General features: G+C 39.0%; 1 protein-coding gene and 1 long non-coding RNA gene across 26 annotated transcripts in view; one reads left to right on the top strand and one right to left on the bottom strand.

The window, feature by feature from the left end:
• Window positions 1–1,351: 1,351 nt before the first annotated feature.
• The window catches only part of MAPK10 (mitogen-activated protein kinase 10), a 167,377-nt gene continuing 147,650 nt past the window's right edge, over window positions 1,352–21,078 (bottom strand). For 15 of the 23 annotated variants that reach the window (XM_065061827.1, XM_021289234.2, XM_021289238.2 and 12 more), the window contains 3 exons: window positions 14,831–14,894; window positions 14,195–14,272; window positions 1,352–8,634 (listed from right to left, as the gene is read on the bottom strand). In XM_065061827.1, coding sequence (XP_064917899.1) covers window positions 8,492–8,634; window positions 14,195–14,272; window positions 14,831–14,894 — 285 coding nt within the window. In that variant the 3' untranslated portion in view covers window positions 1,352–8,491. Of the gene's footprint in view, window positions 8,640–14,194; window positions 14,273–14,830; window positions 14,895–21,078 lie in introns of all 23 variants that reach the window. The other 8 variants (XM_021289241.2, XM_065061833.1, XM_065061832.1 and 5 more) reach the window with 1 other exon arrangement.
• On the top strand, window positions 8,511–21,036 carry LOC110359624 (uncharacterized). Of its 3 annotated transcripts, XR_010472359.1 has the most exons (4): window positions 8,511–8,732; window positions 11,399–11,454; window positions 15,674–15,878; window positions 18,666–21,036. It is a non-coding gene; the product is annotated as an uncharacterized LOC110359624 (long non-coding RNA). The 3 variants fall into 3 exon arrangements; XR_010472358.1 differs by having other exon boundaries at window positions 11,399–15,878; XR_010472357.1 differs by having other exon boundaries at window positions 8,633–15,878.

Genomic DNA, 21,078 nt, shown 5'->3' with positions numbered 1-21,078 from the left:
TTACCAAACAAGAGGTGTTTAGGCTGTCACACAAACCAACTGAAGAAGAATTCCAAGGCCGTTCTGTTGCTACACAAAGTACTTCTGTTGAATACCAAGGAGTGTTATAGGAGAGATGGGCCTTGTCCAGTTCAAATACAACTTCAGATTTTCTGAAATTTAGAACTCTGCGTTATGTGAAGATAAATTGCAGTTACAGCTTCAGATCTGGATTCAGTGATGTATAAAATCACTGAAATATGGTCATAAAAACTGAGTCCTGAAAAGGGCAGAACTCTCATAAAAGATTAATCTTCCATTGTCTCAAAAGGTACCCAGTAAAACAAAAAAGCTGGTTCCTATCCTTCCCATTTTGCAGTAAGAATCACAAAGCCAAAATTCCCTAGCCACTGTGAATCCAGAGGTTTGTATTCTATGTTGTAGCTTATCCAGTCTCTGCATATACAAACTGGGAGAAGAATAAACCTTGAAAATTTCCTGTTTTAACAAGTCATAGCAAGAGCACCAGCTCTGCATAGTATGTTTGAAATGGCATTTAAGTAGGACCAACCGTAAGAATTTCTTCCTTTACAGTGCTTACAAGTCATTCTTTTCTATAGCTTCTCCACTCTTCAAATTGTTTCAATAGAAAGCTATTAGTGATTTTTCATCTCTATACATGATAAATCCAAACATAAAAGTGTCCTTTGTGTATTACGGCTTGACTTGCTTGGCAATACAACAGACACAGATAGCTTGTCCAAGAAGTGAGAAAAACAGCAATGTTTTCTAGAAGGCAGCACTTGTCTCCCTTTTATTCTTTTTCACTTGGAGTGTTCAACTTTGTGAAAAATCAGTCTCCAAATAGTAACTGCAGTTTGTGTGTTGGGTTTGGAGTTTTAGTGTTTTTCTATCCTCATCCTGTTTTGTTTTTGCTGGTTTGGTTTTGTTTCACACTTTTTTTAAAGGGAGCAAGAGATGAGAGAGTGTGATAGCTTTTACTTGGTGGTTTTTCTTCATTCTGCCCTGTCATGTGGTCATTTTTCCCCCCAATATTTTTAGGCAGTCAACCAGAGGAATAAGCTCTAAAGCTACTTGTAGACAAAAAGTTTGAGTGTCATGGGCAGTAAGATCCCTTTACATTTCTGTAGTGCTGTAAATGCTTCTTAAATGAATGGTGGTAGACATGATTAAACCTATGAAGCATATCAGACTAACTGGATTTTGTAATCCTGCCAACTTCCACATGTTTACAGCTGAATCTGTGTCCCCTAGCAGAGGCTGAAGGAAAAGGAATAAGAAGCCAGGAGAACTGTACAAGCATACTTTGCATCTTCTTCATTGATACCCTTCATGCCATTCAAAACAGGACTCCAGAATACACTATTTTAATTAGCAAAGCTTGTTTTAAAGTAAACAACACAAACACTCCTTATAGAACAGTCACAGGCTCCCCTGCTAGACATACAGGTTTTTTTTTTGGCAAGATCACATTCAAACAGCATGAAATTCACCTCTGTGCACAGCCTTCCAGCAGGCCCCCGCACCGCTTTACCTTCCACTTAGCTGCTCTGGGTAGGAGCGAGTGGTACTTGGGATAAGGACCGAAGTTCACTACAACTTTCGTCCCCCCACAAAAAGATGGTCCAAATCCACATCTGTAAATATCAGTAGTTTTCCCCACTATAAGGTCATAAAGGTGTAATATAGGCGTCATGCATAGAGTACATACCATGTTTCAGCTGAGTCCTGTCCCCGCATGACTTTGAGCCCCAGTGAAAGTACAAATGCACAACGCACGTGTGATGAAGCCCTCGATCAATATGGTTTGCTGCGTTGTGCTGTTTATCGGGAACAAAGTCATTCAACTGACAGGAGTCAAGACAGCAGTGAGAAGAGTATCCTCATGAGGAAGCTCTGACAGGATTCCTCCTGACATGTGGGAGGACACCAGATTCCTTTCTTAGTTCAGTAATCGCTAAATGAACAGAAATCAACGATGCAACATTGATCCATAAAAACACTGATGACTGAGACCCTGTTCTCCCCTATACTACACAGAGGGAACAGCAGATGGTCAAAGAAAAACAGGGTAAAAACAGAACAATATGGAAATAAGGTTGGTTCCATAACAAATGTCATTACTGCAGTCCATTATGCTGACACTGCTGATCCCTTTCAGCTATAACTGTGCAACAAAATTGGACAAGTCTTCCAGTCTTGATACGAGCGGTTGCTGCTGCTGATTTTCTTTTGTTGGTCAAGTTTTTTCTTGTGTTTTTTTTTTTTTTTTCTTCCCCCCCCCCTACCCTCCCCGCCATGTTTATCAACACTGATACATTACAGATCTTGTTAGTTATACTTTGAAGTCTGATCATGCAGAACTACAGGCAGGTGCAACTTAGATCTTATCACAGGATGGACATGGCAAGGTGAACAGTTGTTTTCGCTAGTTAAGATCTGGAGCTTTGTTACTGTTGTGGCTTTAATGTATACTGGCCATAAGTCCCACTTACTCAATTTACTAAATATACATGATTCTATATGTACACTGAAACCTCCAGTACCCTCCTGTTCAGCATGTGACTTAGGAAAAGGTCAGAGGTCAACCATATTTAGGCATACAGCAGCCTTATTGTAAAAGATTTACCAGAAATAGTGTGTTGGATTATTACATATTAGTTACAGAGGAAGGAAAAAATTCAATACAGCTATTTACATTATAAATACCTTGCTTTCCAGAAGACAAGAATGGCTCTGTTCAGGGAAAATTAGCAAAAGAGACAGGCTTACCTGTCTGAAACGATAAGCATGGTAGGGATACATTTATTTTCCAAACTGACTGTGTCTTCCTTCAATATGTGCTTTTCAGCTTTTCACACTCAATTAAAAAGGCACCATTAGCCTCAGTTGAAGTTTTTCAACATTCTTTTGTCAAATCAAACCCTCTTTATAACTCAAACTTGCCATAGGTCAATGAGCCTGAACAGAAACCAAGTCAAAGCAGTTCACCTCTTGCAATCAGTAGTTAATTTTTAAAAAGAAAAAAAAAAAAAATAGGCCACACTGGCAAGTTCTTAATACACTAAGAAGATTCTACTGACAGGTCTGTTTTCCAGCTCATCGGTGAAAATGACACATTCACCTTTTCCCCACGCCTCTTCCAAGCATTTTACTAATTAAGAAATTACGTATTTGTGGAATACTCAAACGTGATTTTCTTATTGTGTGTCTGAAAAAGATCACCTTGAGGTTGCAATTAGTGAACTGTGTCCTTTGTAAAGTGGTGGAAGTTCAAATAAGCACAGCCGTCAGATTCTTGAAGATGTCTGATTATGTTACAATTACACTCTTTATCCACACTGAGAACTTGGAACAAATACAAATACAACACAGGTTCTAAAAATCACATCCATATGTACCACCTCTCTTTCCTACGCACACATATGGATGCAAAGAGAAACAAAAGCCTATACTTAAAATGAACCACTAACTCAGACTATTTTGCCAGACAACTGAAAGTCTAATCCTTCCCTGCAGGTTTGCTTTCATATTGCTCTCCCTGCAAGCTGACAGAGATTGTTGCAAAATGCCCTTTTAAAAAGATTTTCATTATTTTTCATGTTCAAATTCACACAAAATTTTAAAATCTCAATAAGCATGAGGAAAAAAATATAGATAGATCTGAAACTAAAATAATTTTTGATCCTTTGAAATACTGCCAAGTGTTTAATATAAATAAGCTAACGTTGGCTATTAAAACTTATTTTAAATTAAAATATTTCAATTACCTTTTCTAAGGATTTTGGGACACTCAAAACACATTTGGGAGATTTGCTGAAATGGGTTCTCTCAGGCAGTTCTAATCTTGAACATTAGCATATTTTTAATGAGAAAATACATTGGTGGAAATCAAATCACTGGTGCTCACTGACAAACATTAGAATACAATCCAAATCAGTTAAGTCGCACTACTTTGGAAAATTTCCTAAAGGCACTCCAGCAAGTCTAATTTCTTCAGTATCATTAGCCCAAAGCTGGAAGGTAAAGCAATATATGTGAAGATAAACCCATATGTATTGACCTATTATTGGTTATAAGTTTAGAAAAGTGATGCAGTGACATGTTTATCTGTCTTGTGTAATCTCCAGAAGCCAATATCATCCAGGAACTGGTGATTTCCAGAGAAAAACCATCAGTGCATCAGGGAAGTAACTGATCAGGCTTTCTGTGGGTTTGTTGTAGTTTCTTTGTTGTTGTGGTGGTGGTGGTTTTCTGGTTTTGGTTTGGTTTTTTTGGACAAGTTACCATACTTGTACTCCAATTTAAGCTCCACTTTACATAATGCAAGCTTGCTAAGATTTCTGAATCTATCTGTACCATGTAATCATAGGTAGTATGGGAGGATTCCCAATAACAATGCGATTTGCATAAATTGGTGTGTGACCAACTCAAACATTTGAACTCTCTAAAGATCTATTACATTTAAATGGAATATAGTCAAACCTCACAATTCCAGCTATCAAGCCAGTATCTGAAAACTGATTTCAAAAATTACAGAAAATTTTTGACTGAAAACATGCATAACCGTACATCAACTTGAAGCAAATCAATACCTTGTCCTCATTTAAATTCATTAGGGAGAAGGAAAAGGGAGGGGGGGTCTTTTAAGAGGAATTCTGACCTTATTTTTTTTCTTTTTTAGTTTCTCGCACTCTCCAGAAGCATGCCATCTGAAAATAAAGCAGAAATATTTTGCAGCAACTTTCCTCTCTACCTCCTCAATGCTGTTTTTTTTGCAGCTAGAGCTCTGAGCAATCACTGAGAGTTAACCTGCTTATGGCCATTTACATGACAAGCCACATGGGACAGAATTTCTTATGGTATTCAGGCACTTAAGATGCTAATAGGCTCTTCGGCATATTTTCAAAAATACAAAGGTGTCCAGCTGCCATTCGTGCTGATGGAAGATGTGCCACTTCTGGCATGGGCTTTCTGATTGCCCCTTTAGTGCCTAAATACCTTGGAGCATCTGTCATAGATCTCTTGTTTCCCAATTTCCTATACCTCTTCAGCAGTGGCAATTACATTTACAGCTGCAGACCTCAGAGAGTGAGGTGAAAATTGTTACTCGAGTACAATTTAGTAACATTTTAAACAGAGGTAGATTTGAAATACCACTGGCAAGGAAAATAAGAAAAGCATCTATCGTTACCAGACTGAACACAATATATTGGGATTAAAGGGAACAGACTTGAAGTGAAGGGTATCAAAACTTCTAGAATCTGAAAGGAAAATTTTGTTTACTGTAAGACAGCTACAGAACATCATCACTGCAATCTTTTATGCAAGAGTACACTGATTTTTCTAAAGTGTCAGCTGACAGTGCTGACTTCCTGGCACAAAGCAAAACAAAGAATAATATTCCTGTTTGATGACCACTACATCAGTTTGGACATACAAAGAACTATTGCTTTTCTTCACTGATGGCTTTTTTCTAGTGTCCAATGTGGACAGCCCCAAGTCTCCTCCCCCAGATAGAGCTTCTCATAAAGGAGACTAATTTGAGGACAAAGAAAGAGATGCAGTAATTCTTATAGGTCCCATTTCAGCAAGGCACTTAAGCACATGCTGATGTCGATCGCTGCTGAGCAAAGGACAAGAGCACATCCTGGTTAAAATTATGTCAGCATCCCTATGGTCTATGAAACGTTTGTACAAGCACTGGTGCTTAGCGGAATCAGGGCTTCCGGGAATAAAGCTGTATTGCTTCCCTGCTGTGGGTTCAGTTAGTGTCGATCACTAGGACACCTTCTATGGTGACCAATTCTCCAGCCAGCACTCAGGAACCCAAATAGGACTGAACTATACCGTGGGACTAAGAGCAGGTTTTTTTTGCTTCAGTTGATGAAACATGGGAGATCTGTAAGCATCAGTCTACTATAAATGGCTTCTATGCTATTGCTCGTGCCACATCTCCATAATATGATTATGAACAGTGATTATTCTTAGTTTCTACGTTCAACATCTGTGGGGTTATTTGCAGTTTTTCTTACATAACATCTTTGCCTCTTTGACATACTTGTTGAAATAACACACCCAAATGGTGCACACTAAGGAATATAAAAGAGGTCATAGTAGTTACCTGATTATTTTTAATATATATCTATGACGAATTATATCTGGAGGCGATACATTTCATTATTGCTAAGAAGTCACCCTTGGTGTTATTGCCTTCATACCTAGAAAGCATTGCTGTTTACCTTTCAATACTTTCATGATCATTGCCTTTGAAGTAGGAGTTACATCACTCAACAATGATTTGATGTTTCATGGCTTGAAAGAGAATATTGCTAAATATTTTTAGCAGTAGTAAATTATTGCTTTTACAATTACTTCTCATTATGAAAAGAGCTTTCCAGAGAAATATACCAAAAATATACGTAGGGGGGAAAACCAAACCAAAACAAAAAACGCTGAACACAAACACACACCAAAACAACCAGCATTTTTTCTATGGCAATTTTGAGACACCTCAGACTTACCAATTCTGAAATTACTTTATATCCACTTAATTTTTATCTCCCCTCACCACCTCATCCTGGAGAAAAGTTTCTTTCTTTGCTTTCTTCCCTTTGAACAAGATCTGACTTGATTAGAAAGGCAGGCCTGTGGGACAGCTAATAGTACAGTCCTATTTAAGTACAATTATGAATACCTAAGAATTAGTGAATTTAATCCAATAGTATATTCTAAACCACCTCTCCCTTTGACATTTGGGAAAGCATTAGAGCATGATTTAGCTAATTTCAGTTTACCTGGCACATTTTGGTAAGAAGTGAGATGACTCAGATTTTAGTTAATTTCCGACTCAAGTAATGATGCCTTTGCAGTGGAAAATGCTAATTGTTGTTTTGGCTTGAAAAAATGTACAGTTCTTCTGAAATTGTGTGGAGATGTGCCATATTCTGGTAAAAATGCCTGCTATTACTTACTATTGGGAATACTAGTACGTGTTACTATCTGGCAAAATCAATTTAATATTCAGTCACTGTTGGGTTCTTCGGAACTTGTTAAAACTGCCTAAGATGACCCTTTCAGCCCAGTGCACTAGTTGATTGGCATCCTCCGCTATTACTTAAAATACACTCTGGCTCTTTTCCATGTAACACAGCTGATAAAACTTCCTGGGTAATCACATAATTTGGCGTAAGCAAATGAAGAGCTAAAGTCACTAGGGAATGCGGGCTCTCTTAGTAGCAGAGATCCCTGCAAGGGAATGATTTAAAGGGAAAACAACCTCTAAGCTGCAAACATACACTAAGAGGGAGTGAGCCACAAATATCCTTTCTGTATTTAACCTAGTAAAGATCTAGATGTAAAATAAAGACTAGTTGTGCATGTCCTTTTGACCATAATCTGCCTGTTGCCCAGCCCTGTCATACACCCTACCATACAAACACACACGTAATTCATAATAGTGAGCCTATCTATGAACTAAGATGATAACTCACTTAACAGTAACAAGAAAAGTTGCTTACTGAGATACATCTTCCGGGTTTAGACACGCTTCAAAAAAAAGTCATTCTTGTTCCCTGTAGCTTACAAAGATACATGTGCTTCCTTCTAACCTGGCCTTAGCTTGGCATATCTGCTCTAAAAATCAGAACAACAAGTCTTAACATTTACAAACAAACATTTTTCTATGAAGCTCTGTGGCATCTTCTTTCAATACAAAGTGGTTATTATTTCAAAATATATACAACTCTCAGCAGAAATTTTGGTGCTACATCTTCAAGTGTCTGAGGGAGCCGCAGTTTAATGTGGTTATTTACACTTCCACAAATCCTCATACAAGAACGTATGAACAAGCAGAGACAATATATAGTGGTAATATCCTGTATATAGTTCACCTGAAATGGGCCATTTAGTTGTGGAGTGCACACTAAGAATGTACGCAGATGTGCATGTCCTATAGGCACACAGTTGCATACACTGCCATAATTCTATCGGCATGTGTGTGTGTATGTGCTATTCACATATGAAGAAAAATTGATGTATATCCCTATTTGCCTCACTGGGCAGAAGATGACAGAACAGAGAGTGAAGGCAGATACACACTTGTATGTTGGAGAATGGTTACTGCGCACCTTGTCATGCCAGTGAGAAAAGGAGAGTTGCAGGTTGCTGGTTTTGCAGCCATTGATTTTACATCTTATGGGGAGGGGGTAAAAAAAAGGATTTTTCAGTTCCTTTCCACACCCCCTCCCCAGTAAGCATCGTTGGAAGAAGACCAAAGCAGAGCAACTATAAGTTAAATATACACTTGCGCTTAGCTGCATTACATAACTCTGTAGGAGAAGCAGGTTGAAAAGCTTTATTTTTTTTGTTTGTTTCATTTAAATCTTTGTATTTTATTTCTCTTCCTTTTCATCTCTTAACTCCTGTTAATTTTTCCCCCTAAATTACATCATCCTCTGAAGAACGCTGGGTTTCGCAGGCAGGCGGCTAGTCACCTGCAACAACCGAGGGGTCCCGCAGAAGCTTCCAGGCTGCTGTCTGTGTCAGACGCCAGGGTTTGATCCGTGGACATGGATGAGATGTCGTTGACAGATGAGGATGGAGGGAGGCTCTCACTGCTGTTCACTGCTGCACCTGTGCTACGAAAATGAACACCAGCGTGATTAAACCCGAAACTCCAGAACTTCTCGCAGTTTAAAAGCAAAGGGTACTTACCCTGTAGCAATAGGCGTGTAAGTACACAGACCATTTTAAACAACGGCAAACATAAGCGGCTATACAAACTTTAGGCATTGGATAATATTAAATATTTTACTGGGGAATTCTTTCTCTCCCTCAACAGTCTGTTTCGAAGAGGTATAGCTCATGTTGTGTCTATCATTTCAATTCTTCCTAGCCTTCTTAGAGTTAAAAACCACCCAGCAATCAGAGGTCTGCTAGGATCACACAGGTGACAAGAATATTAAAAAAAGGCCAACTCAGTCCTCCATAGTCTCTCATAAAACCCTGGTTTTCTTGTAGGTAGTTTAGTAGAATGTGTTGTACCAATTCACTCAGTGGCAATGCTACAACAGACCTATTAGCAGTGAGACTTGAGCGCATGGACAGCTCATGAACATAGACAATATCCAATCAGCTAATGCATGCTTGGCACATGGACGCGTGATCAGGAAATAACTGCATATATAAGGAGGCTTGTTTCTATAATAAATGGCTTCACTTGAAATCATATTGGATTGTGCAGAGTCCATGAGCTTTCGCCCTTGCAGGAGAGGATTTCTGTTAACCCTTTTGCAATAAAAACATTACTTGGAGAAAGAAGCCACCATAACTCCAAACCCTCTTCTATTTTCCTCAACTTTTTCTTCCCTTTATACACATTCTCTATAAATATGCACAAAACAGAGGCAAATACACTCCCATTCAGAGCTCTAGATGGGAACTGCTTTCTGCTGTTGCAGTGATACAAAGTTATGCCGGCATCAGAAGAACCCTTGGATTAGCTTACTCTCCTGATACATTCAGAAAACAGTTGATGTTGTAAATGCTGCAAAAAGATAGAGTAATCTCAATGACATCTCATTGGGGACTGCAGACAGCAGCCATATATCTTTTCTGATAGGAGGTTTGTTTTTCTATGACTGATTTACACCTATTTCATTCCTATTGATAACTAATCACCTAGGACAACACTGTTACTTAATGTTTACATGTTATTAAATCATGTGGCATTTTATGAAAATCAGTGAAAATGAATGCATTTAGATACAGTCAAAATATGACTGAATTATATGACTAACCAATGTATTACCTTTCTAAATGTTTACAATCCTGGACAGAAGCCTGCTGGTAAGTTGTGGATGCTGTCCCAGGAATCAAAAGGAAAGAATTCCAGTAGATTCAATTGACTTTGGATCAAACTGTTGCTGTGCAGCTTGCTTTGATAGATGTGTGATCAAATTTTCTTGGCAAAATAACTAAGAAATAGCTGCAGAAATTGTTTAGGTGAAGATTTTGTTACGCTGTCAGATTCAGCATCACTGAATTCAGCAAATCCTGCTATGTTTGCTTCAGCAAGTAACAACTCAGCCCATAAGTTTCTGGAAGGTACATTTTTATAATAGCTATTCCAAGTTTTCAGCACAATTGTACGTGACACCATGCACACCTGAGAGTTACTGTTCCAGCCCCAGAGCACCCAGACTCACAAAATACCCACAAAACCAAACAAAACCACACCAAACGTAAATGACAGAACTAAACAATTCAGCAGCACGAAGCAGCAACAGCCAGGAACCCATCTGAAAGCTGTCCTGATCAATCAGTAACGCTTCGTTTGCTGCACTCAGTATCTGCCTGCTGCTACAACAGCTTGTTCTGCAACGGATGGGTGCCATGTGAAACACTGCAGAAATGACAGAGGTGCATTCAAAAGAGAAATAGATCCCTGTTTGTAAATCCGCTGTTTGGCAGGAAGCTTCTCACTGGCTGCAGAGTCAAGGAAAAGAGCAAAAGTTGAGAGCAGGTGAGAAACAGCTCCTGGGACTTGTTACCAGATCTGCCACTGACTTGACAGCCAGTCTTTTAAGCCGCACATCAGCTTTCATGCTGTAAAGCAGGGATTCCTTCCTTAGAGAGCTCCTGTGAAGCCCAGTTTAATTAGCACCTATGGAAGTGCCTTTAAGACTTCTGCTGTGAAGTGACACAGATGCGGAGGAAAAAAAAATTAAAAAATAGAACTGCAGCTTTTGCTGTTTCCAAAAAAAGCCTTGTGTCTGCCTTGGGGATTTGCTCAGCTTCTTATAAATCATGTAAGTATTAACTCTTACATCACAGGGCTAGGCAAGTCCATCAGCTGCTTATTTTAGGCTCTGCACAGAACCAAAAAAAGGCTGCTAAAGGTATCCAGTAGTTCTTGGGTGACAGCAAAATGACCAAATCAGACAACAACTAAAAGGCAGGAAGGGAAGAATAAATGAGTGAATTTCAGCATGAAAGGGGACTGCTAAGAATAAGCTGCACTGGGATCAGCACTGTTTACTGTATTCAGTATCCAGAAGTCAGGGGACAGTTGGAAATGTTACGTATGAAATTACAGCTGGGTAGTGAAGACTAGGGGCGAGCTTGAGAGACGTGGTTGGACAGTTATGCAGTGTCAGAGCAGAGGAAATCTGCAAATGCCAGCCAGGTTTTTTACTTAAGTTTAATTCTAAGTAATCTACAGCCTCTTCTTTTTTTTTTTTTTTTTTTTTTCTTTTTTTTTAGTGGAAATACTTGCTGCTTGCTAACACCAGTCAGATACACTTTTTTAAAAAGCATTAACCAAACAGAAATTTGTATTGGTAAAGTACTCCCATATCACTGCATGAAGTTTATACTCTTTCCTTATCTGTTTCAGAAATGACAGAGCAGGAGACCTGAGACTGCTAGTGAAAAGGTCTACAGCACTTCTTGGTAAACTGAGTAATTAGAAATAAATAATACATCTTCTGTGGAACCCCGAAGGACACCTCCACAGAAGATGCACATATGTGTGTGTGTTAGCCACATACATGCGTATGTCTGTGTGTATTCTGGGGAGAATGTAGGTGTACAAAATGTATATATCTTCACGTTTAAGGGAGTGAATTAGTCAACAATCCTGAAGATTGATTAAATTTAGTGGCTATTTCTCACATACATTGTTGTGAACGAGTTCCACCAAGAAAACATTTTTTTCTAAGCACTTTTATTCTCCCAGCTGAGTAATTATATGGCACAGACTCCTTCAATAGTGAGTGTATTGGTAAGGGGTACATCAGCTGAATTTAACAGAACTGAACAATTTGGCAACTCTGTAACAGAAAAAGAACAGAAAACCAAAACCTACGATCTAAGATTAAATTAAATGTTTACGTATGCATGTGGACGGGTGTATGTTTTTTGCACATGTTGCTTATATATTTACGTAACACGTACATACAAACCTATACACAGATCTTTCCACTCTATTCAGCGCTACAAGTGCCTTAAGCAGATGGGTTTGGATACTGTCATCTATGAGAGACAGAAGTCAACTAGAGAAAGCGTAGAGAAAAGCAGTAAGCTCAGAAGTTTCAAAGATGCAGGTAGTGAAGTTCAAAGGAAGGAAGACTGATTAGAGATGCAGTAATGGAATTTAAGCGAGCTAAATGCTACCAGAAAGAAAAATGTAGGTAACTGTTCTCCATGTCCTCTGGAGACAGGACAAGAAATAAGAGTTAAACTGCATTAAAAAAATAAAATATTTAGGCAAATATTTATGCAAACATATTTTTGAAAGTAAACAAGACGCTTACAGAGGTTTTCTGGAACAGGCAGCAGAAGTACATGTTGGGAACAGTTTTGGACACAGCTGATTTTGTTCATTGGACATGAGCACAAGGGGCACTTGAGGTTTCTCCAAGACCCCACATTTCAAGATTATATGTTGTATTGACTAATTCTTCACAGGACGAGATGAAGCACCAAGTGACTGACACCCTGATACACAGGCACTCCAACCAGCCTGCAGTATCAATGGGCAACTATTATCCTTGGTGCTGTCAACTTGAGTCGTCTCCCCAAAAGTTCTGATCAAGTGATCTCAGAAATTTGTCTCCAGCTTGCTTGCTGTGATTACTAGTAAAGCCTCAAATCTCAGCCTTCCGAATTCTTGCCAAGAAGGCTAACAAGCACAAGCAATGTGTGTGTATAGTCTCCCTCATTTCCCTTTTGCTCAGAACTGGTCACCTGCTTTACCTCATTCTTTCAGTATTTCATTCAGCTAATCTAAATTAAGTCAGGTGCATAAAACTGGGAAATCTACTGTTTCATAAACCAGTTTCATCTCAGAGCGATTTTTAAATAGTTACTATACTTGTTGGCGTCTAGCAACCAAAATGAGTCTAAGGGGAACAGCAAAAGAAAGACAGATGAGAAATGGGAATTTTATATGGTCAGAAATGTTTTACATAAACAATAAAAACCTTTTACATAGAAAAAAACAGAAAATGAATACATAAAAGAAATCCCTGGGTAGTTAATTCCTGAAAACAGGAACAACGTTTCTAGCTCATAAATCATACTGCAACCACCATTCTGTAGGGGAGAGAGATTACAGAGCAAGGATTTGTCACACACCTGTCAGAGCCCCAGATTTATTTTCAGTGGTGGTACAGTAATTTGGTAAATTAAGTCTGCAAGTCCTGTACTTTATTTACTACTTAGAAAGAATGCAATGGATGGTTTTCAGTATCTTATTACCATTCAGCACTCTATTAACTTCTGCCATTGTTGCTATGTTTTCCCTTGTCCTGTCAGTTACTAATGGCACATTCTTATTCTAATGTTAAGTTAGCATGAAGTAAAAAAATCACAACACACACACACACACAATCTCTCTGAAAATATGCAGAGGACACTGAATTAAGTTATTTTACTTTGAGAAAAGGCTCTGCAAAAGGTAGGTAGTTTTACCCACAAACACTACTGGGACACTGTGCTCAAAATCTGGGCACTTCCAGTCTGCCAGTGAAAGTGTACCTTCCCAAATGTGTCTTTCTATGTATTGGCAGTCACACTTGGCATTTCTGTGAAAAGACTGCTGATGTGAATTCTCCTCAGGTAAAATTAAGTTGAGATTTTTTTGTGACAGGATTTTAAGAATCTGTATTTGAAGACAAATTTCCCTTCTCATCAAAGTGTCAACCAAGCTCGTCAGCAAGATGTTCTAATGTTATCAGACTTCTGGAAGGGTAAACTACCAGTGTAGGTGCCAGTTGCTTACATGGGGGGGTGCAATGTTACATGTCCAATGGGTGGATATGTGCCAACCTCACCAATTTTGCGTATATCAATTAGCAGAGTATTAATTCATTTATCCATCAGCATAGCGGAATAGTAATGACAGTGTGAGATAATTCTCCCCACCTGCAGGAATATAATCCTGTAACCAGAGATCTTTCCATAGAAAATACCAAGACAAGTATATCTCAAATAGCAAGAAGACCAATTTTTAAGTATTAATATGACATCAACTGTCGAGGTCAACCTATTAGTAGCACTGGATTTAATGAAAACTTCCTAACTTGGTTTAGATAACTGTAAGTGCAGCCCCAGTGCTTCAGCCATCTCCATTCTTTCTCTTTTTGTCCGTACAGAACACACGTCAAAGTCATTTAATGGGGTTGAGTACCTGAAGGAGAAGGCTGTCCTTTTACTACACCGTTTTTCATCTTTTCTTCAGAATTCATTACTTCTTTGTAAATGAGTTCTGGAAGAGAAAATTGCGACAGTTACAAATGAGAACCAGCACCTGCGATCAGGAAGAAAGCAACTACCACAAAACGCAGCACTGTAGCCTTCCTTAGGCTGCCTTGCTCTGCCCTACCTTGTCTTCACAAGTTCGACAGCCCTGCTCACCTAAGACCTCTCTCTTCCATTCCCTTCCTCTCCTATCATCTCTTTTTGGAGCTGAAGTGAGACAGAAACTAGGAAACATGTGAATTGTTTAATGCTGCACTACCTAGAAATGAAGTAGCACAGTAATACAGTGCTTTTTACTATGGGTAAAATTCTGATGCATTGTCCTGTTCTCCAGATGATATCCCTAGGTTTCTATGAAGCATTGGAATCTGCATCCCCCCGTGTTAACATTAACCTATGTAAACAATGATAGTACTGAGGATATTTCTTATATTTTAGCTACCAAAGTGCTAGTTTCTTCCTGTCAAAGGAATTCCTTTGGGTTTACACAGATGCACCTGGTGGTGGGACATGGCTGTTTCACCACTGAAATACCCCTTCCCATTTAATTCTAAACTGCTATTACCTTTCCATTCCTCGATTGTATGTTCCCTTTCATCCAGCTGTTTATCATATATCTGAGGCGGTGGCTGCAGAAGAGAAACAAAGTTATTTATTCAACTGTCCATTACATTGTAAATAATTAGGAGTAACTATTTAAGTATAGATAAATGCCCTTCTCCCTCTTTGTTATCTATCCTGTACATCAGGGGTGTCAAACTCATTTTCACCGGGGGCCACATCAGCCTCATGATTACCTTCAATGGGCCGAATGTAATTTTAGAACTGTATAAATGTAGGAGTAGTTAAATTTACACAGTCCTAATATTACATTTGGCCCTTTGAAGGCAACCACGAGGCTGATGTGGCTCCTGCTGAAAATGAGTTTGACACCCCTGCTGTACATGCAAAAGCACATGAAACACATTTGAGTATTAAATGAATTAACACTTTGGGAATTCAAGTCTTTATGTAGGAGTAATCAATGTATTTCTCCCTTTCTTCTTTTAAACAAGAGCCATAATTGCAGGTGAAACAGAACCCTTGTCAGCAGTGCCACTGTTCTTATCGTGAGCCCAGAAATTCCACAAACAGACTGTTTGCACTGGTAGAGAAAGTACTGTCAGAATGCCAGACAAATACCAATCCTGATTAATTAGAAGTCATATTACAATATGAAGTTTCAAGTTGTCCTTCAGACATGATACTCACTGCTATACAAACTTCTAAGAGTAACTAATTTAATGCATATCTCCCAGCCAGAATTTCTGATCTATGTTCCAAATTACCAAGCTTGCCAGTTTACATATTTTTAAGTAACTTTGCTCTAACCAGAAAGGTGTTGGGTGTTTTTTACTGTATGTTTTAGTTGCTGAGAATGTCACAGAAGTAGAAGATCCTGAAATTTATTGAGACAGAGGCAACTAGAGTTTCTGAGAGCCTGAACACCTGCCTTCCTTGAGGAAATAAGCCGCATGTTCATTTTGTCTCCTGATGTCAGCTGCCAAATCCAGCAGCCAAGCAAGGTAGAGGACTCTGCCCCTTCCTTCTATCAAGAAGCTTCAGCATCTGAGGTAAGAGTATCAAATGAAGATGAAAACAAGATCTATTGTGATCTTGTCACGCATAAGTATTTCCTCTAACTTTCATCTTGGGCACTTGGCCACTGCGTCCCTTTGAATACATCCTACTATTAAATGCATGTTTGCCAAGCTGTTTTCTGATTCACTGAGGAGTTGAGGATTTGCTCTCAGGAGTAACACCGTCAGTCTATTAAGCTATGTGCATACTATAGATAAAAGTGAGAAAGTAATCACGTATATGATAGCTGGACCAGACAAGTCCACTGAAAACAAGAGAAGTTCCTACAGGCTGACAGTTGTATCAGGGCTAAAGACAAAGGGACTAGGTGAAGTCCTGGATTGCCAACTCTCACACATGAGAGGATGCCTAGAGGGAACGTGGAACACATGCCATGAGTTAAAGTGAGTCCCAGGCCTCAGCAGGGGTGCCTGAGGTTTTGCCACATCAGCAAGGTAAGATAAAACCACATGAAAAGTCTGAGTCCGAAACCAATGCAGCTGCTCGCTTATTCAGCATTAACAACCCTCCTCTGTCCCTTTCAGTCTGTCCTGAAGCTTAAGACAGGTTCACCCAAAATCAAAGCCATCTCCACTTTTTGTGGTAGCAGCAGGGGAGGCATTTGGCCGAGACAAGAATATCCTGCAAGCAACTTTTCCTTCTTAAAGCTTACAAAAAGCACAGGCTGTGAGTAAAATTGCTCCTATCAAATGTAAACACTCTTTTTACACCTTCCACAGAAAAAATAGAATATTTCTCCCCCAGCCAGAAATAAAAGATTTTATTCTTTTACTGCTTCAATTCCCAAACACACAATTTACAGAATCAAAGGGAACAAGTGATCAGATGCACATTCCTGTCCTCAGTTCACACAACCACAAAACCTCTGGCTTATGCCTCTTCAAATTTATTTCAGTTGTGTCTTAAGCAGGCATAATTAGCTAATAAGTAACAAGAAAAGCAGCACTAATTATTTCCTAGATTAACACATTCTGGAAATGAAGACATTTTCCAGGGAGAGAGCCTAGAATAATCTAATTTTTTTACCAAACTCCTATTTTGCTATGAAGACAACCAACGGAGAGCAACCAAACTCTGCATTTCACACACCAGAGGATGCCAGAAACTGTGCCTGCACTGTGTGTTCTACTGCTGCACCAGTGTGGATGCTGCAGAGCTGATTTGTGAGCTAGCGGGATACACAGCTCTCGGCAGGAACACAAGAGCCAAGGGTAACAAATATTCAGTGTGATGATGACAGGAATAAATCTCTGCTCTTCTCACAGGCGGGCTCTGTAACATCTAAAGCCTGTGCAGGACACGGGACAGTGGAACTCTGCTGTGAGGCCAGGCCAGCACTCTCACACTGGCACCAGGAATCTTTTTTTTTATTTCTTTATTTTATTTTATCTTATTTTATTGATTTATTTGTGTTGATTCAAGGGACAGAGCTCAGAATCCTCTAACAGTTTCAAGAATGAATTTATTTTCCCATGATCCTCATTAACCCTAACGACAACGAGAGAGCTTATTGCATTGTTATCAAACTAGATAATCCCCTCCAGGCTGACCACCAAATTTGTGCTAACTTGAAAGAGAGGTCTTTAATGCAAGTATTGTCACAGCAATGGACCTCACAGAGGAGCTGCCATACCTGTGTCCTCCTGGGCACCTGATTTCAGTCTTGGTCCAAAGTTTGGCCTGAAAATGACTTTGCTGCCTAACTCAAATGCCTTAGAAAACGACTGAGCTCACAATTATTAATCTTCTATGTGGATGCAGCTGCAGTATTATAGACATTCTTCTAAATCCTTCATACATCGTGTCCCAGTTGAGAGTTATATGGTTTAGTTTGTACGTTTTTCAGAAAAAGTATAGTTAAAGTAGCCTTAAATCAAAACAGAGTGTGGATCAAGCCTATGGGTGGCAGCATCTAGCTTCAGTTTAAGGCAGCCATTTTCTTCCCAGATCAGATTGATTTGCAAGTGACTGCAGTGGCAACAAAGAATAGAATCTATTTTTAGATGCGGAAGAGAAGGAATTAGTTATATTTTTCTAGTATACATTAAAATAATCCCTTGTTATTTCAGTGGTTCTTGGCTTTTACGTTTTATAAATGGATTTTAAAAATATTTATGCATTACATTTTATATTAATTGAATATAATAACAACTACAGAAAAACCCCAAAAATATCCACACTGACCTTTTTCTAAAAAAAAAAAAAAAAAAAAAAGAACAAAACACCCTAAAAAAACCCCACACCAAAACCCATGAAAGGCAATGTTTTTCATGGGGAGAAAAAGCTTTTCACTAGAGAAAAAAGCAAAACATATGTTGAGGCTGATGTATTCTAACTTTCCCAAAGCAACACAGATTGGTTTGTGTGCTGCTGCTAGAATGCAAAGGGAGTGGGCTAAACCTCCCACTTGAATAAATCCTGCAGTCTTTGTCTCTGCCTCTGCAGAGCGAGTGCCAGCACAGCGAAGACCTCGGGATGAGCTGTTTTTAGAAAGCTTGGCAGAAGCAAGGCTTGATTCTGCATCTGTTCCCAGAATTGCAGGGTCTGGAGCAGCAGTTGTGGAGCAGCACACAAGGCAGTGAGAGAATTAGTGATATACAAATACCAGAGGCAATGGGAGGCTGTAAAAATTAATAGCGTGAGGTTTGATAATTTGTTAAATGGCTTAGATCCTCATAACAGGTGAATATAAAAATTCACTTGTATTTTGCCACAGCCTAGATGATGTTACTGCTACTATTTATATTTTTTTTTTGCAGTGCAAGCAGAAGCACACTGGTGTGCTGTCACCAGTGGCCTGAACTCTCTTCAGCTAGACATGAAAGTGTCAATGGCCTCAGATTTCACCCTGTATTGCGCAGGGACTCCACAGTAGGCTGTGGAGATGGAAAAAGAGATGCTTCTGTGCCCAGCCATTCCTTGGAACCTTTGCAGACCCTTTAGGAAAACTTCATTGAAGAAACTGTGGCCTGAGGTGTTTCTGAACAGCTGGACTGCAAGGATGGCAGGCAGCAGGAGGCAAGATTACTTGGCCGTGCACAGATGACTGAGTAGTTTACGAATAAGTACAACAGCAAGCTGGAAAAATCTTGAGCTTTGTTTGGAGGAGAAAAAAGAAGATAAATGCCTCTTTTGTCTCCAACCACTACTTCTCACTGACATTAACATAGATTGCTGCAAAGGGTGTGTTCGGCTTCCATAACTTATCAGCTATAAATGGACAGATGCTGCTGACTAGACAAAATATCCATGCTTGTGTACAAAGCAGAGCTGCAAACTTCTTTTGTGAGACAACAGATGTGCACCATCAGCCCCTAAGCAAAAAACCAAACTCTGGAACTGATTGCTAGAAAACCCCTGTGGCAGATCACCACAGAGTTTAGACACAACATCCAAATATGCACAGAGCTGAGCAAGAGAAAAGAATACCAGAAAAGATGTACAACCTGACAGCCTTGATTCTGCCACGAAGTGTCACATGTAGTGAAGGTGACACCTTCATTCAAGTGTTGTTTTCCAGGCTCACAGAGGTCTCCAGAAATGCTTCTCCATCATCATGGATGCTCAACATTCACAGGCAAAAGAGATGGCTTTTTTGTTGTTGTTGTTTTCTTATAACAAACTTCAAAACTTAAAATTTATTTGAGTAGATTTTATTTAACAGCTGGTCACAGTTTATACAGAAAGGGCTAAAACAGTACAGAAGCAGTTTCCATCCTGGAGAGGACATCAGACTGAGAAATGCAAACGAGATCTCCTTCATAAGCATTGTAGGAAACAGCATCACAACAATAAAAGGCAACACACGGGCTGTCAAGCACAGAAAAATGAATTATAATTTACAGCCCAGTCCCCATAGGTAGTCCTAGATATAGAGACACCCCAGTGAAATATAAATCCTATGAAAATAAAACCAATATCGAAAGCAGTGTTAGTTACAGCAAATAAAACCCCACACGATCTATCACTGTTGTAAAATTCTGTTAGCATTGAGAAATGCTTAAAAGGTACTTGGTTAACGTCTGATCTTTCCCTCTTCTAAGAAATCTCTCCTCTAATGAATGGCAATGTCAGAGAGCAAGCAATAACTACAGGTAAGTAAAATCTAAGATGAATTTTGAAACCACTTAATAGAAAACACCAGATAATAATCTATGGTAAATTTTGCTACTACATTTGTTACCATGGAATGGAACAGAACAATACTGTTCCCAAGTAGGAACCACTTATAAGATCACACAGATAATTCAAGAGGTTCCAAAAAGAAGTGATTCCTGAATCATTTATAGCTGAAGAAAAAAATGGGCAACATTAAGTCCTAAACAATTGCCCTTAAGCAGCAGAAATTCTTCTAAAACAGCATCTTCCAGAAATATGCATGCAAATATTTTTGGCTGAAAAACACTTGGTTAATATTTTACAAAAAAATGTAGTAACTGAAAAATTAAGGAAAGGAATTGAAAGCAGCCACAGCCTTGCATAAGACTGTTACTTTGATACCAGTAAGTAGGTATCTCTCCCATTCAAAATTATTTCTCATGCCAACAACATGGAAGGAATTAGACTGGAGACCAGGCAGCTCAAGCCAACGCCGTCCTAGAGAACAACCAGCATGAGTGTTCTGAAATTTGGCAGCAGAGCCACCCAGGTGGCAACACTAAAGCTAATCTGAAGCATGTGCCTAGGAATCCATCCTGTTCACGAATGATTTAAACATTTTACGATAAAACCAGTAACATACATATAGGCAGTGTCGCACAAACAACTATGAAAAACTAACTATCTGATCTGGGATTTATTCACAGCTCATCTCAATGAAGGATTAAGAACATATAGCAACATCAAAAAAGGCAGCTGTGCAAATGAAAACAAAGTTTCAGGCACAGCATTTTCAGACAAGAAAATAGAGAAGTTAATATGTCACCAGGGAGATATTGAAACGGTCTACAATAAACAGGGTAGCCTACACGGGGAAGCAAGAGATGATGGAAATGTCTTCTTCACTAAAAAAAGACCAGCGCACTTTGAGGAAGAAAATGTATGGTGTGTCTCATTTATTCATAATAATAGCCCAAATACTGTAAGGTAAAGTAAATATTGTAACACAAGAGTAATAAACATCAGTATTCGTTTAAAAGTAGAATCAAGACAGTTTCTGCATATAATATACAG

This window comes from Columba livia, chromosome 4 (genome assembly GCF_036013475.1).
Source record: "Columba livia isolate bColLiv1 breed racing homer chromosome 4, bColLiv1.pat.W.v2, whole genome shotgun sequence".
Lineage (NCBI taxonomy): Eukaryota > Metazoa > Chordata > Aves > Columbiformes > Columbidae > Columba > Columba livia.
The sequence above is the reverse complement of the archived record's forward strand: the minus strand, read 5'-3'. Positions and strand labels throughout refer to the sequence as shown.